Consider the following 14,264-nt stretch of genomic DNA (forward strand, 5'->3'; position numbering starts at 1 on the left):
AATAATAAATATTTTTAAAAACTATATATGAACAAAAATAATAGCTTCTTTTAGATTTTACTGCTTTATCAAGGACACATGGCACATTTACTCTAAAACTGTATGCCATCAAACTTGCGGAAGCCCAAGACTTTGCAATCACTGTTCACTGAAGGTGTTGTCATAGCATTCAACTTGCAGGTGTGATGTTAAGCAGTTCTCTCCCTCAGTTCTCAGGCCTTCTCCCACCTCACAGGCCTACCAGTACACATCTAAACTGTTCATTCTTATTTTCACTAATTCAATAACGATAAGTAGTGGAAAACTTTCACTAATAATATGACAACTCATTTGTGTAGTAGTTTACAGTATGTGAGAATCTGAAAGTTAGAGAAAAAAATTGCTGCCCTTTTTTGCAATTGGTAAGAAAATACAGATAATTTTTGCCCGAATGAGGTTTGCAATATGAAGTTCTAGTAGTAACATGAGAGGCAAGGCAAAGCTCATTAAGCAACACCTCACTTGTTCATTCATTCGTGACATTGTTTTTAAAGTAAATTCTAAGTCCACAGCACAACACGTATGGTGGAGCTCCTGCCTCCATTAGTTCACTGTATGTACAGGGCACAGGAGGTGTTGGCCCAAATGACAGTACCACATGGCCCCTGACAGGCTCCACGAAAGCACTGACACCAATGAACTAAGAGATGGAGAAGAAGGGACAGGTTATCTCTGCCTGGTGGATGCCTTAAGGATGGTAGGCTGGAACTGACATGTGGGAACAGTCTGGCAAAAATCATAAACAGAACACAACAGAAGAGCACGCAGGCTCTACAGTCAGAGAAAAGCAAAGAGGCACGAATAGGCTAGTGGGTGAAAATGCTGCAAAGGAAAGTTGAAGGCAGATGAGGGAAGGCATCAATTTCCATCCGGATCCCTGAGTCATCCAACCAAGGGGAGTCCATAGTGGCAATGGTAACTGTGCTTCCAGAAGACTCCAGAAGTGGTAGGATGGACTAAGGAAGTAGGGATTTTATTTCCTTACCACACTTTCTCCTCTTTAAAAAGTTCAGCAATCTAGATGTCTCATGCATGTCCGTTCATTCTCTCCCTCTCCTCCCCACTCCCCTCTCCTCCTCTCTCATTTATCTTTCATTTTATCTATTTATTTGTAGTACTGAGGATCAAACTCAGGGCCTTGCACATGCTAGGCAAGTGCTCTCTCACTGAGCTACACCCCCAGGAGCAGGACAACAGCATGGGTAAGAGTGACTGAAGGTTTGAACAAGGGGAGTAGAGAGGGAGGGACAGTGGGAAGATTGAGGAGTCTTGTAATTTAGTTACTATTTTGGGGCATATTGAACACCTGAATGCTCTTTAGAAAAGGGAAATTATAGAATCAAACTCATGCAGAAAGGTCAGGGTCTTTTTTCTATTGACCTACTTTTTACAACTCAAATGATTCCAACGTTCTAGGCAGTAGCATCTTCTATAACCTAGCTTCCAGAAAAACTTACTCTAAAGACAATGGTATTCATCAATCAGTATTTTTATAGCACTGTGTCCACAAATTCAGGAAAGGGAAAATTTCAGGTCTTCTTTTATAATGTGAAAGCACCAGTTTCATGAAGTGGCCCTTCTCAGATTTGTAGCTCTTCCTCTAGCTCTTTATATTTTAAGTGAGAAGCAATGTGCTTATTTGGAGATGAAATTGTGAAATTGATCTTTTTTTCTCTTTTGAGACATGCTGTATCCCAGGCTAGCCTGGAACTCACTCTAACTCATCATTCTATCCTACCCTGCCTCAGCCTCACAGGAGCTATAGTTACAGATATAAACCATCATGCCTGGCTTAAAACTGATATTCTTAGTCACTTGCCAGATGTTTGTAGCCAAGACTTTCAACAGTAACCTTCTTGATTTAAAATCACTCAAGCAGATGAGGAACTTAGTGTGAGCTCTGAGTGATGACTCAGGAGAGGAACTTAAGAGGACAAGGAAAGGATATGAAATCAAAAGGCCACATTCTTCCACAAAAAGGCCACCTAGTGAGGTGTTCAGCATGGCTTCCAGCCTCAGACTGCATAGGTGACATGCAAACAGAATTCAACCAAGTAAAACATGTTTTTAAAAAAATATAGCTATTGGCCCATCTTACATGCCATTAGTGGAAATTTGGAGCTTACCTGAAAAATCGAGAGCACATACGCCTCTCTGATGTTGTCCTTTCAATAGCGACAAACATTTTAGGGTTTGTGTATCCCACACATGAATAGCAGCATCTCGTCCAACCTGGAGTCACAGGATGAGTGTTACTATTTCTTAATGATAATGGGAATGCTTTGGTTCCTTGGGATTCAGCACTGCTCAGAAATTAAGCCATACACACTATGGACTAGTGGAAATAATCCAGTTCAGCCCAGCATTTTCCAGATGCGGAAACAAGCTTGAAGCATCTAGGAGGCTTGCCACAGCACAGAGTGGAGTTTGAGCAGAGCCTGGCTGGGCACACAGCTCTCTGTGAAGGGACTTTGAAGACCCTGCCTTAAGTGTCCATTGTGCTGTCTTCTTGTTAGTTAGCTTTTACCTTTCCCTCTCTTGCCTTCTAAATGCTACCAATATTCCACTTCTTAGTTAAGGAAATCACCCGTATATTGTCATGGCCCTGTCCACGGCACATTTCTACCCACCCTCAACTATTTCACACACTGCTGGAAGGCCTGGATCCGCTCCTGTCCCTAAGAAATTAAAATTACACGTCTTGACTATCTGTAGTCGAGGTCGATTCATTCTGAAGGGACACAAGCTTCTATCCTATCAATTTTAATAATAGAGATCATTGTAATAGTAAAGTTGTTTTCCTCACTTATAATATGTAGGGCAAAACCTCTGTTCAGTGAAAAGAGAAAATTGGAGGTAAAGCTACAGGTATACTCAAGTAGAATACAGGCAGCTCCTACCCTGTTCTGTGGAAGTCCGGTCCCCACCACTGCCACCACCATCTCTGCCTGTGCTCCAGCAGTGGCTCCTGGTGTACTGTTTACCTCCTATCAATTACTGAGTGCTGCATCTCCTCAGAGTTACATGCAAAGAACCAACTCTGCTTTTGTTTTTAAAAGAAAATTGTTAGATACTCATAAGCCTAGTATAATCTGTTTATAAGATGGACAATAAAAGTAAGTGTAAGTGAAAAGGCAAAGTAACAATCAAGTGCTTGTGTAATTTACTACTGCCCGATAACTCAGAATAGATGGTCTATAATCTGCACCTGGATGGGCAGCAAATCTGTATCTAAACCAGTGGCCCTTTGGAGGACTGCTATCCTTTTACAAGCAGTAGAAAAGCTATGGATCTTCCCCCCAAATGCCCATTCCTGTGGGCTGGATTCCCAGCATGCTCTCAATTTCATTCTCATATCTCATGAACCCCAGGGTATGAACCTTACTCAAAAGTTTCTACTATATTGGTCAAGAACTCAGAAACACTCAGGGTTTAACTGTCTCGAGTTAGACATGGTAACAGAAGATTTTTCTTGAAAGTTGCAGTTCAAACATTAAATATTAGGTGAAGTATTATCTGCATCTAACAATTTGTGATAGGGGCTGGAGAAATACATCAGCAGTTAAGAGCACTGGCTGCTCTTGTGGAGGACCAGGGTTTGGTTCCCAGCACCAACATGGTGGCTAACAACAATTTGTAACTCCAGTTCGAGGGTCTCTGGTGCCCTCTTCTGGTCTCTGAGGGCACTGCATGAACATGGTGCACTTACAGACATGCAAATAAAAAACCCATACACATAAAACTTTTTTAAAAATCTGTGATAAAAACCAAAAAAAAAAAAAGAAATACACATATTTGAGAAAGCAGAAATTGAAAATTCTTTGGTGAATTTACCATTTTCCCAGTAAAATATGAATTCAAAATATAGATTCAAAAATGAATTTAATTGAAACTTTTTTTTACTAAATTGGTGTTTCTGTTCTCCCTTCTCTATTCCAAAATGAACAGACAAATAGAGGGTCTTGATTTGGGGCAACTTTTCAATTACAGACTCGATTCAAAGTTTAGGCACTTCAAAAACTACTGGGCTGGGGAGACAGCTCAGTCGGTCAACTGCTTGCTGTGTAGCTTGAGGACTTGGGTTTGATTCCTAGCACCCATACTTTAAAAAAAAAAAAAAAGATTCAGGCACAGCAGTGTGAGCCTGTAAGCACTGGGTAGGTGGGAACAGGAGGGTATCTGGGCTTGTGGTTAGTCAGTCTAGTCAAATCGTGAGCTCCAGGTTCAGTCAGAGACCTTGTTTCAAAAAATAAGATGGAGAGAGATTAAGGAAGACACCCAATGTCAACCTCCACATGCACGCAAACTATTCATGTAAAATTTAGTTTTTTTCCAAGCTAAACTAAATGACCCCAAATTCTCATAGTTTTAAATTTTACAAAAATGACGTAACCTAGATGTTACAATAAAAATATAGCATGTTCTAAAATTTAAATATACATTATGAGCAAATATATAAAAATGTTCATAAAAAATATATAATATATATAAAAGAGACTCCCTCAAACTCAAATTGGCTGATTCTCCCACCATTATAGAATGATCCATTGTTCTCAGAATCTTCAGCTTTCTGCCTCATATTTATTTCTACCAACTATATATTTTTTTTTTAGTTCTAGGTAAACTGGATTCAAAATGAAATATCCCCTCTCTTTTGCTAAGCTCTGGTCATAGGGGAGAGACACTCACCTGCCCAGTGGCCACGTAGTCTTTCACTGGATGGATGGTCAGGCTGAGAATGTCATCATCGTGCCCCAGGTACAGCCTCTGGGTGTGTTGTTGCCTGTTGTACACAACAGCAACTGCAGCAATGTGGTACACCACTTCTCCAGCTTGTGTGTAGAACAGGTTGTTCCTACAGTCGTAGCCTCTATAACTGAAGCACAGGTCCAAGAAACATAGCGGTTGAAGGAACAGCAAATGAAAAGAGCAGGAGTTGTCAGACGCAAAGCATGTATGTTGTAATGAACTCAAGCAAGTAGTGGCACATGGGTACTGGCTATTTTCACAGAATCTGTTTTCAGACCCTCAACTACAGTCTATAATCTTTGTTAAAAAGCAGTTATTCAGGGAGTGGCAGTGCAACCCAGCACTCGGGAGGTGGAGGCAAGGAAGATGAGTTCAAGGTCATCCTCAGATATATAGCAAGTTCCAGGCTAGCCTGGGCAATACAAGATCCTGTCTCAAAATGCCAAATGAATAAACAAATAAACAGTAAACAAACACATAAATAAAATCAATCCTCCTTTAGACAGCCCTGGGATGAGGCTTAGGCTTGCCTTCCCCATCTCTTCCATCTGGTTTATTACTTTGAGGCATGGCACCTTCAGGGTGACAAAACAAAACAATTCAAAATACAAGTGAGGGCTGGGGAGAAGGCTCAGTGAGTGGCTCAATGGTCCTGCTCTTGCAGAGGACCCAAGATCAGTTCACAACCATCTGCAACCATCCATAACTCCAGCTGCAGGGGCGTATGATACTTCTGGCCTCCACCAGCACCTGTACTCACATGCACATACTCAAACTCAGACACACATATACACAGAATTAAGAACAAATACAAGTGAATAACTCTTAATGGCTAATAAATCCTTTTGTAAATCAAGTGATCTCTAGCTGCTTGCTTAACAGAGACTTTATTGAATAAAGCCTATGATGCAGGGTGAGTTTAGGAAACTGAAAAACATTGGAATTCTGTTCTTACCTATTTATGAGAGCAAATTAAATGCTTATATATATATAAAGGAAAAGTGGGAATAGACTCCCTGCTAAGCTCTACTACATGCTAGCAGTAAACTATATAAATGGAGATACCTGAACTTTAACCCACCTTGTGGGCTGGGCAGAAGGCTAAGTCAGTCAAGTGCTTGCTGCTCGAGCATGAGCCCCTTAGTTCAGATTCCTAGCACCCAGGTAAAAAGCTATGTGTGACGGTGCTCAGTGCTCCTCTTAAGGCATGCCCCTGTAACCCCAGCAATGGGGTTCTGGAGCTTGCTGTCCAGACAGTCTAGCCAATGAATGAGCCCCAGGTTCAGTGAGAGACTCTGTCTCCAAAAAAGAATGTGGAGAGTGACTGAAGAAGACAACCATTGAGATTTCATCTTTTTTTCTGCTATGTCTTTAAAACTGAAGTTTATTTTACACACTCTACACGTCTCATTTCAGACTAGCCATGTTACTTTAGAAGTATTTTATTACATTTTACTTCTTTGTGTGTATGTGTGTGCACGGAGGTCAGAGGACAACTTGTAGGAGTCAGTTTTCTCTTTCTACCACGCAGGTATTGAAGATCGAGATTAAACTCAGGTTATCAGGCTTGGAGGCAAGCATCTTTCTTTACTGCTGGGCCAGCTCACTGGCCCTCTAGTGCTCAGTCATCCAGCATCACTAGTGGATACTATATTAGACAAAGCCCAAAGTTACAGGAAATAAAATTTAAATTGAACTGAATTTCAGGCTTCTTTTTTTTTTAAATAAAAACATGAAATTTTTAAAAAATACCTTATTATTTTTATTTTATGTGTATGTGTGTATTGCCTGCATGTAGGTAAGTGCACCCATGTCGTGTAATGCCCACAGAGGACAGAAGAGGCTGTTGGATCCCCTGGAACCAGAGTTACGGACAGCTGTTAGCTGCCATGTGGGTGCTGGGATTCAAACCCAAGTCTTCTGCAAGAACAGCCAGTGTTCTTAACCGCTGAGCCATCTCTCCAGCCCTTAAAAACATGAATTTTTTTTTTTTTGTCTTTTTGAGACAGGGTCTCCCTGTAGCCCCAGCTGTCCTGGAACTCACTATGTAGACCAGGCTGGCCTCGAACTCACAGAGATCCACCTGCCTCTGCCTCCCAAGTGCTGGGATTAAAGGTGTGCAAACTTATTTTTTTTTAATATTTTATTTTTATTTTATGTGCATGAGTGTATTGCCTACATGTGTGTAAGTGCACCCATGCTGTGTAATGCCTGCAGAGATCAGAAGAGGGCATTGGAGTCCCTGGAACTGGAGTTGTGGACAAGTGTTAGCCTCCATGTGTGTGCTGGGATTCAAACCCCGGTCCTCTACAAGAAAGAGCAGCCAATGCTCTTAACCACTGAGTCATCTCTCCAGCCCCAAAGATAAAATTTTATGGGAGAATTAGAATAGACATAAGCTTACATAAAAACATGAGTAATGAAATAGTCCCATGATATAATTATTATTGTATTTTTAAGTTGATAACAATAGGAATGAAACAAGGCATTTAGGTTCTAATGAATACATCTAAATAGCTGAGGTATTTAAAATGCACCAGATATATTTATATTTTTCTCAACCATTTAAACTGACATTGAAAATACTTAGGTGTCAATTTGAAATATATATGTAATTTTACAAAATTCAAAATTATCTTGATTGTATCTTGTCTGAAGTAAACATTGTCCTAGGGTGGATCTAGCAAACAGAACAGAGGGCTGGGAAACCAGAGCCTGGGAACAGAGGACACAGATGGTGACCATCAGTGGTGGCTGCCGTAGGGGACCACATGAAGAACACCAGGCCCCCAGTTCACAGCACACGGACTGCAAAAGCTAGACAGTCAGTGAAGATGTCAGCCAGAGGGATGGGAGAAGAGCATTTAGAAGAAGGACTTCTTAGCCTGACAGTGAGACTGACAGACTTGGCAGAGACAGGAAGGAAGCAAGGGTCCCTGGGATGGGCCACCTACCCGTGAATGAACTGGAGTTTCAAGCTGTCCTCAGGAGCCTTGTCCCGCTTGAGGAAGGGCACTGCATGGGTTTTCTCTTTACTTTGTTGCTTTAGCTGAGGTAGATCTTCTTTGTAAACCTTCGAGCACAACAAAAATATTTAGCTAATCATCCTTTTTCAGGCTTCAAACACGAGTTAGTATCTTGGTGTATTAGTCACTTTTCTCTTACTGTGATAGAAACACTGACCCAAGCAATTTATAGAAGGAAGAGTTTATTTGAACTTACAGTTCCAGGGGAATTACAGTTCATCATGACAGGGAGTCATGGTGGCTGGAGGTGGCTGGAGCAGGAGCAGCAGAAGCTAAGTTCTCACATCATCACACAGGCACAAGAAGCAAGAGAGACTGACCAGAGATCTAGGAAGGCTTAAGAACTCTCTAAGCCCACCCCCAGTGATGTGCTTCCTCCAGGATAGCCACACCTTCTAAGACCTCCCAAAACAGCGCCACCAACTGGGGACAAAATGTCCAAATACTTGGAGCCTATGGGGGACATTTTCATTCAAACCACCACACTTGGCATTGTCAGAAAATTGTCAATTGCTTCAATATAATGTTTATGCAACATGGGATCGATAGCACTTTTCCTTAACGAACCGAACTGACATGAAATATTTTTCAAATGCATGAGATTTAAGATAATTTCCTTTCTCCCCTTGATTTATTACTTTCTTATGAGGTTTTTATTTACTTTTTTTTTTTTTTTTTTACTTTATGTGTATGAGTGTTCTGCCTACACTTGTGTAAGTGCACCTATGTCATGTAGTGCTTGTGGAGGACAGAGAGGGCATCAGATGCTCTGGAACTGGAGTTACAGATGACTGTTAGCTGCCATGTGGGTGCTGGGATTCAAACCCAGGTCCTCTGCAAGAACAGTCACTGCTCTTAACCACCGAGCCATCTCTCTGTTATTTACTTTCTTAGGTAAGTATATCCGGAAAATAAAGTTGATACAGTAGTAAATAAGAAAGAAAACAGATTTATTACTTGACTATATTTAATTTCTGTAAGACAAGAAATCTCTTGATGCTTCTGACATTTGTACAATGGGGATTTCAAGAGTCATTATTTTTTCCTAAAATTGTTCTTTGGAGTTTTCTTCCTTTCCTGGCCTCATGGTTTTGACAGCTCTGACTCTGAAATACAGAGCACAGCTTATTCTGTTGGTCTAATGTAAGACATAAGGTTTGCTGAAGAAAGAGCATTTTCTACAGTTTAAATATACATAAAAATAAAACCTGTTATTTACCATGCTTTTATGTTCTATCAAAAATTGTCAGTTTGAGCTGGGCATGGTAGCACATGCTTTTAATCACAGCACTTGAGAGGCAGAGGCAGATGGATCTCTGTGAGATCAAGACCAGCCTGGTCTACATAGTGAGTTCCATTTGGGATTACAGGGAGACCAGGTCTAAACCAATTCCCACCTCCAAATGTCAGTTTAACACAGTAAAAACAATATAATACATTAGTAATTTCTTGTCTTCAGGAAGGAAATTTTTTATTTGACCAACTATTGCTAAAAATATCATGAAATATAATAATTTCTTTTGACCATAGCCATTTAAAAAAGTCAGAAGATTACTGTTTTATTTTTGATATAATGAGCTTTCTTTATGTATATGAGTGCATGCATGTAAGTGCACCTGTGTTATATAATGCCTGAGAAGGTTAGAAGAGTGCATTGGATTCCCTGGAGCTGGAGTTACAGACAGTTGTCAGTGCCATGTGTGTACTGGGAATTGAACCTGGGTCCTCTACAAGAACAGCTAGTGTTCTTAACTGCTGAGCCATCTCTCCAGCCCCCATAATGAACTAACTTTTAGGTATAATGACTATTCATCTGAACTCATGAGGGTTTTGAGGAAGTCATCAACTATTTACTTTAGAGCACTGAATTCTAGGGTTATTTCTACTTCTGAGATGATCAGTTATCACATTATGGTGGTTTGAATGAAAAGTTCCCAATAGGCTCCAAGTGTTTGGACATTTTATCCCCAGATGATGGTGCTGTTTTGGGAGGTTTTAGAAGGTGTGGCTATCTTGGAGGAAACACATCACTGGGGGTGGGCTTAGAGAGTTCTTAAGCCTTGCCAGATCTCCAGTTGCTCTCTTTCTTCCTGTGCCTATGTGATGACGTGAGAACTTAGCTTCTGCTGCTCCTGCTCCAGCGACCCCCAGCCACCATGCCTCCCTGCCATGACAGACTGTAATTCCCCTGGAACTGTAAGCTCAAATAAACTCTTCCTTCTATAAATTGCTTAGGTCAGTGTTTCTATCACAGCAACAGAAAAGTGACTAATACACACACCTATGGGCCTCAATTTCTTATCTATAGAACAGAATAAAAATCCTTATTCAGGAATAACTTGGAAATGTTGCAAATGTAAATCAGTATGTATGGAAAAAGAAAGGAGCCAGGGGCTCCTCCCAACCCCATGGGACCCCTGAGGAACAAATCCTCTAACGACCTCAAGAGTAAAAACAAATCAGTTTATCTGGTCCAATTGTATGTCCTTAAACACCCAAAAGGGAAGTATAACCAAAGATTAAAGGGGCCAACATAATATCATAAGAGCATACATATACATAACTAAAAGTTACTCGACAAACAGCAAAGCCAGACAGGTGATACCTTCAGTCGAGTTGTTGGCTAGGATAGATAAAGGCTCTTCCAGACAGTAAGCCAACATACTACAGGAAAAATGAACAGCAGACCCCAATTCTATCCAAAGGAATACTGACAGTGGATTGCCGTAGATGAGGAACAGCTGACCCTCCTGGAACAGGGACCTCTGGCTGACTAGATTTACCAGAAGGGCAGACAGGGGGGAATGGATGAGGGTGCTGACAACACAGTGGACAGTGACAGAGATGGCAGAGTATGGAGCCTCTAGTGGGAGAGGAAGTCTGTCTATCTGACGAGTTTGTATTCATGCTCAGATGCCGAGGAGCTCAGAAGGTGGGCGACTATGACCAGTGATAGTCATGCATATAGAGATTAGAAATGCATGTGAAAACGTCTCAATGTCAATTGCTTTGGAATGAATTCTTCTGTATGAAAAAAAAAAAGTTGTGCTGTAAAGTATTCCTTGAGAAATGTTTATAATTCTATGAGAATGTAAATAGTTTCACAGTAATTGTTTTCCAGTTAGAATATTCTAACTTAATTGCAGCGCAGTCTCTTTAATTTCTTGTTCATTAATTTTTAACTAACTTCATAAAAGAATAAGAATAAAAAAAATATGATTTATTTTAGAAAAAGTTACCTGGACTGCTGAAAAGAATGTATATTCCACAGCTGTTGGATGAAATATGCTATAAACATTTATTAAATCTACTTATTCTATGTTGTAATTTAAAAAAAAAGTTAAAACCTCATTCAATTTTATGTCTTATAAGGGTTATACTGAGTTCAATATTGTATAACTGTATTAATTTAACTGTGAACCTCAAAATTTACAGCTAATTTTGAAAGAGAAGCATCTTTGCTCTGGAAATTGTTATTGAATATGTTAACGCTGTAATGAAATGCTTCTAATCATGTGGTTATTAAATAATTAAAAAAAATCCTTATTCAGGAATAACTTGGAAATGTTGCAAATGTAAATCAGTATGTATGGAAGCACTAAAAGGTGACATCATGGAGAATATGCAAGTCTTGGGCATGGATTTCAATACTGCCCATTCAGGACATGGATTTTAATGCTGCCTATCTGGGGCAAGGATTTTAATACTGACCATCCAAGACATGGATTTCAATGCTGCCCATGGATTTCAGTGTGATCATGCCTTTTCATTGTTTCCTAGCATCATTAAACAGAAGTCTTCCAATTAAACAAAATGGCATTCCCACCTAAATCTTAAGTCCATTTTGCTTAAGTTTCACTTCCCTTGGGTATGTTGTTTAGTATATGTATAATATTCTCACAGTAATGGTTTCCTTCCAAATCCTTTTTAGTGCAGCATAATACACTTGTCAATACACAGTCAAGCTGATCTAACATGATGCTGACCTAAACTGCAAGCTGTACTACCAATGTACTAATCTAATTTTCTAAACACTGAATCAGTAAGTAATGACTATATAAAGAAAAAAATATACAATGACCTCAAAAGCTGTAATTTGGTGCTTACATGGAGTCAAACCAAGAAGAATGTGGAGAGAAGACTAGATCAGCATTCTTATCTTAACATGGCAACCACATGGAAGAGGCAAGTTACTTAACCCTCAGGGTTTAAATGTGGCACGCAAAGTGTGTGGAAGCTGCCATAGGTCTATCTGATACATCTCCCTGGACAGTACTGACAGCTGACGTATCTGGGATCTGATGTCTTATTCACTCCACATTCATGTACAGATCCTGTTTCACACACCTACATACACATGTCAACTGTAAAAAGGACAGGGAAGAAATGGAACATTTATGGTTACCGCCTGGCAAAGTGGTGTGTATCTGGAGTCTTCTGGAGCAATGGTTTCATAGTTCCTAACAATTGTTAAAATAAGATGCTAACTTCAGGAAAAAAAGGATCAAATTAACAAACTTTTATACTAGAAGTGAGTTCTGACTGGAGAGAGAATGCACATTGTAATTGGGCTTACTTTAAATAAACAGATAAAGGCTGCCTTGAGTTGAGAGAGAAATGAAGGTAACATTCCCATGTAGACTACCACTCCTGGGAGGTACCCATTCTAAATACAAACTTTTATGATTTTCTGAAATAATTAACAACTGTGTATGTTACACACATATTTTTGCAAAAATAGAAATTATGCAAGTGTGTATGTATATATATATGTATATATGTATATTTGTCTTTTTGAGACAGGGTCTCCCAGGTGGCCTGGAACTCCTTATGTAGACCAGGCTGGCCTTGATCTCACAGAGATCCACCTGCCACTGCTCCGGAGTGCTGGGATTAAAGGTGTGTGCCACCACACCCAGCTGCAAGTATATATATTTTTAAACTTTACATCAAAAACCCCAAAAGTTCAGGGTTCAGTTTGGAAACTGAAACTACCATCTACGGTTTAATTTTCTTTAGTGATCTGGTAGAAGTTTTGTTGTTAACCTTCTGTGTAAGTATCAGCTATTTTCAAGGCAATGTTCAAATCCAATGGGATCCAGGCTCTTGTTCTATCTATACTGACCTGACGATCGTAATTGATTTGAGTTTCTTGCTCGATATCAGAGTCCAGTTCAGGAACATCAGACAAATCTGAGTCAGATTCTTCACTGTAGGAATCTGTGCCACCTTCTGCAGAAATGTAACCCACAAGAAGCAAGAAAAAATGCTGATACTAAATAGCAGAAGAATATTACAAGTAGTTTCTTCCTCCCTGGCCAACCCTCAGCTTTTCAACAAGCCCACCAAACACTGGAAATTGCTATGGTCAAGACCACTACAGATCATCTCATGAAACATGTCTACTCAAATTACTGTTCACTTTATGACCTACTTATTTCTACTGACATCTCAATGATTCTACCCATTGAATTGGATCACCTGGCCTCCCACTGTGAACCATTTTCTGAATTCCTTTCTGTTTTTGTTTTTTGAGACAGGGTCTCCCTGTAGCCCCACTTGGCCTGGAACTCACTATATAGACCAGACTGGCCTCAATCTCATAAAGATCTGCCTGCCTCTGCCTCCCAAGTGCTGGGATTAAAAGCATGCACCACCACACTCCTTTCTGGAAGTAACTTGTATTCCTAAAGTTGCCCTGTCACTTCACATGCTGATGGAGCAGGCCCACTGTCTGCTTTGGTCTTCCTAAGAGGCAGAAATACATGTTATCTTCAAAGGTTCTATTTTAAACCTTAAATCTTCAGCCTGCATTTGGTATAAGCAAAATTCTTCAAAGACAATTATTTAACTAATCTATATTGATCTCTGAAGTTTTAATTCTTAAAATTTATTATATGAATAGATTTTTCAAAACTGCATTAGCTGTTTAGCTCCAGAATAGATATTAGAACATTCCTTGAAGTGTTTATAGAAAAAGAGACATTGAAAAGTTATGACCAGTTTTACCCTGGGGTGTGGTTTCCAGTATGCTGTCACTGACACCTTCCGGAATAAACCTCCACTGAAAAACGGAATGGTCAGCTCCTCCTGTGCTTAACACCCACTGGAAGTCATGGGACCAGCGAACGTTTGTGACATGTGCAGAATGGCCAACATACTTTCTAAATTTGGCTCCTGAAAAGGCATTTTGAGATTAGTTATATCAAAAAAAAATTCACTGGTTAAAAAGAAATCATATTCCTAGTCACATCAAATTGAAAATGTAAACATATCAGAAAAGCATTTTTAGTCTTACATATTATAATAAATAAATAAGCAAGTACTTCAAAAGATATCCCAATTATTCCATTATGCATTAATCTCCGGAGGGGTTCTTAAAATTTAAGCTCCAGTTGGGTATGGTGGTACACACCTTTAATCCTAGTACTCAGGAGGCAGAGGCAGCCA

General features: G+C 39.8%; 1 protein-coding gene across 2 annotated transcripts in view; it reads right to left on the bottom strand.

Annotated features, from left to right (window-relative positions):
- Eml6 (EMAP like 6) overlaps positions 1 to 14,264 on the bottom strand; it is a 332,332-nt gene that overhangs the window by 113,100 nt on the left and 204,968 nt on the right. For both annotated transcript variants that reach the window (XM_029558630.1, XM_017795582.2), the window contains exons 12-16: positions 13,824 to 13,991; positions 12,940 to 13,046; positions 7,743 to 7,861; positions 4,729 to 4,915; positions 2,166 to 2,271 (exon numbers count right to left, since the gene is read on the bottom strand). In XM_029558630.1, coding sequence (XP_029414490.1) covers positions 2,166 to 2,271; positions 4,729 to 4,915; positions 7,743 to 7,861; positions 12,940 to 13,046; positions 13,824 to 13,991 — 687 coding nt within the window. The remainder of the gene's footprint in view (positions 1 to 2,165; positions 2,272 to 4,728; positions 4,916 to 7,742; positions 7,862 to 12,939; positions 13,047 to 13,823; positions 13,992 to 14,264) is intronic.

Source organism: Nannospalax galili, unplaced genomic scaffold (assembly GCF_000622305.1).
Source record: "Nannospalax galili isolate Female #2095 unplaced genomic scaffold, S.galili_v1.0 scaffold286, whole genome shotgun sequence".
Classification (NCBI taxonomy): Eukaryota; Metazoa; Chordata; class Mammalia; order Rodentia; family Spalacidae; genus Nannospalax; species Nannospalax galili.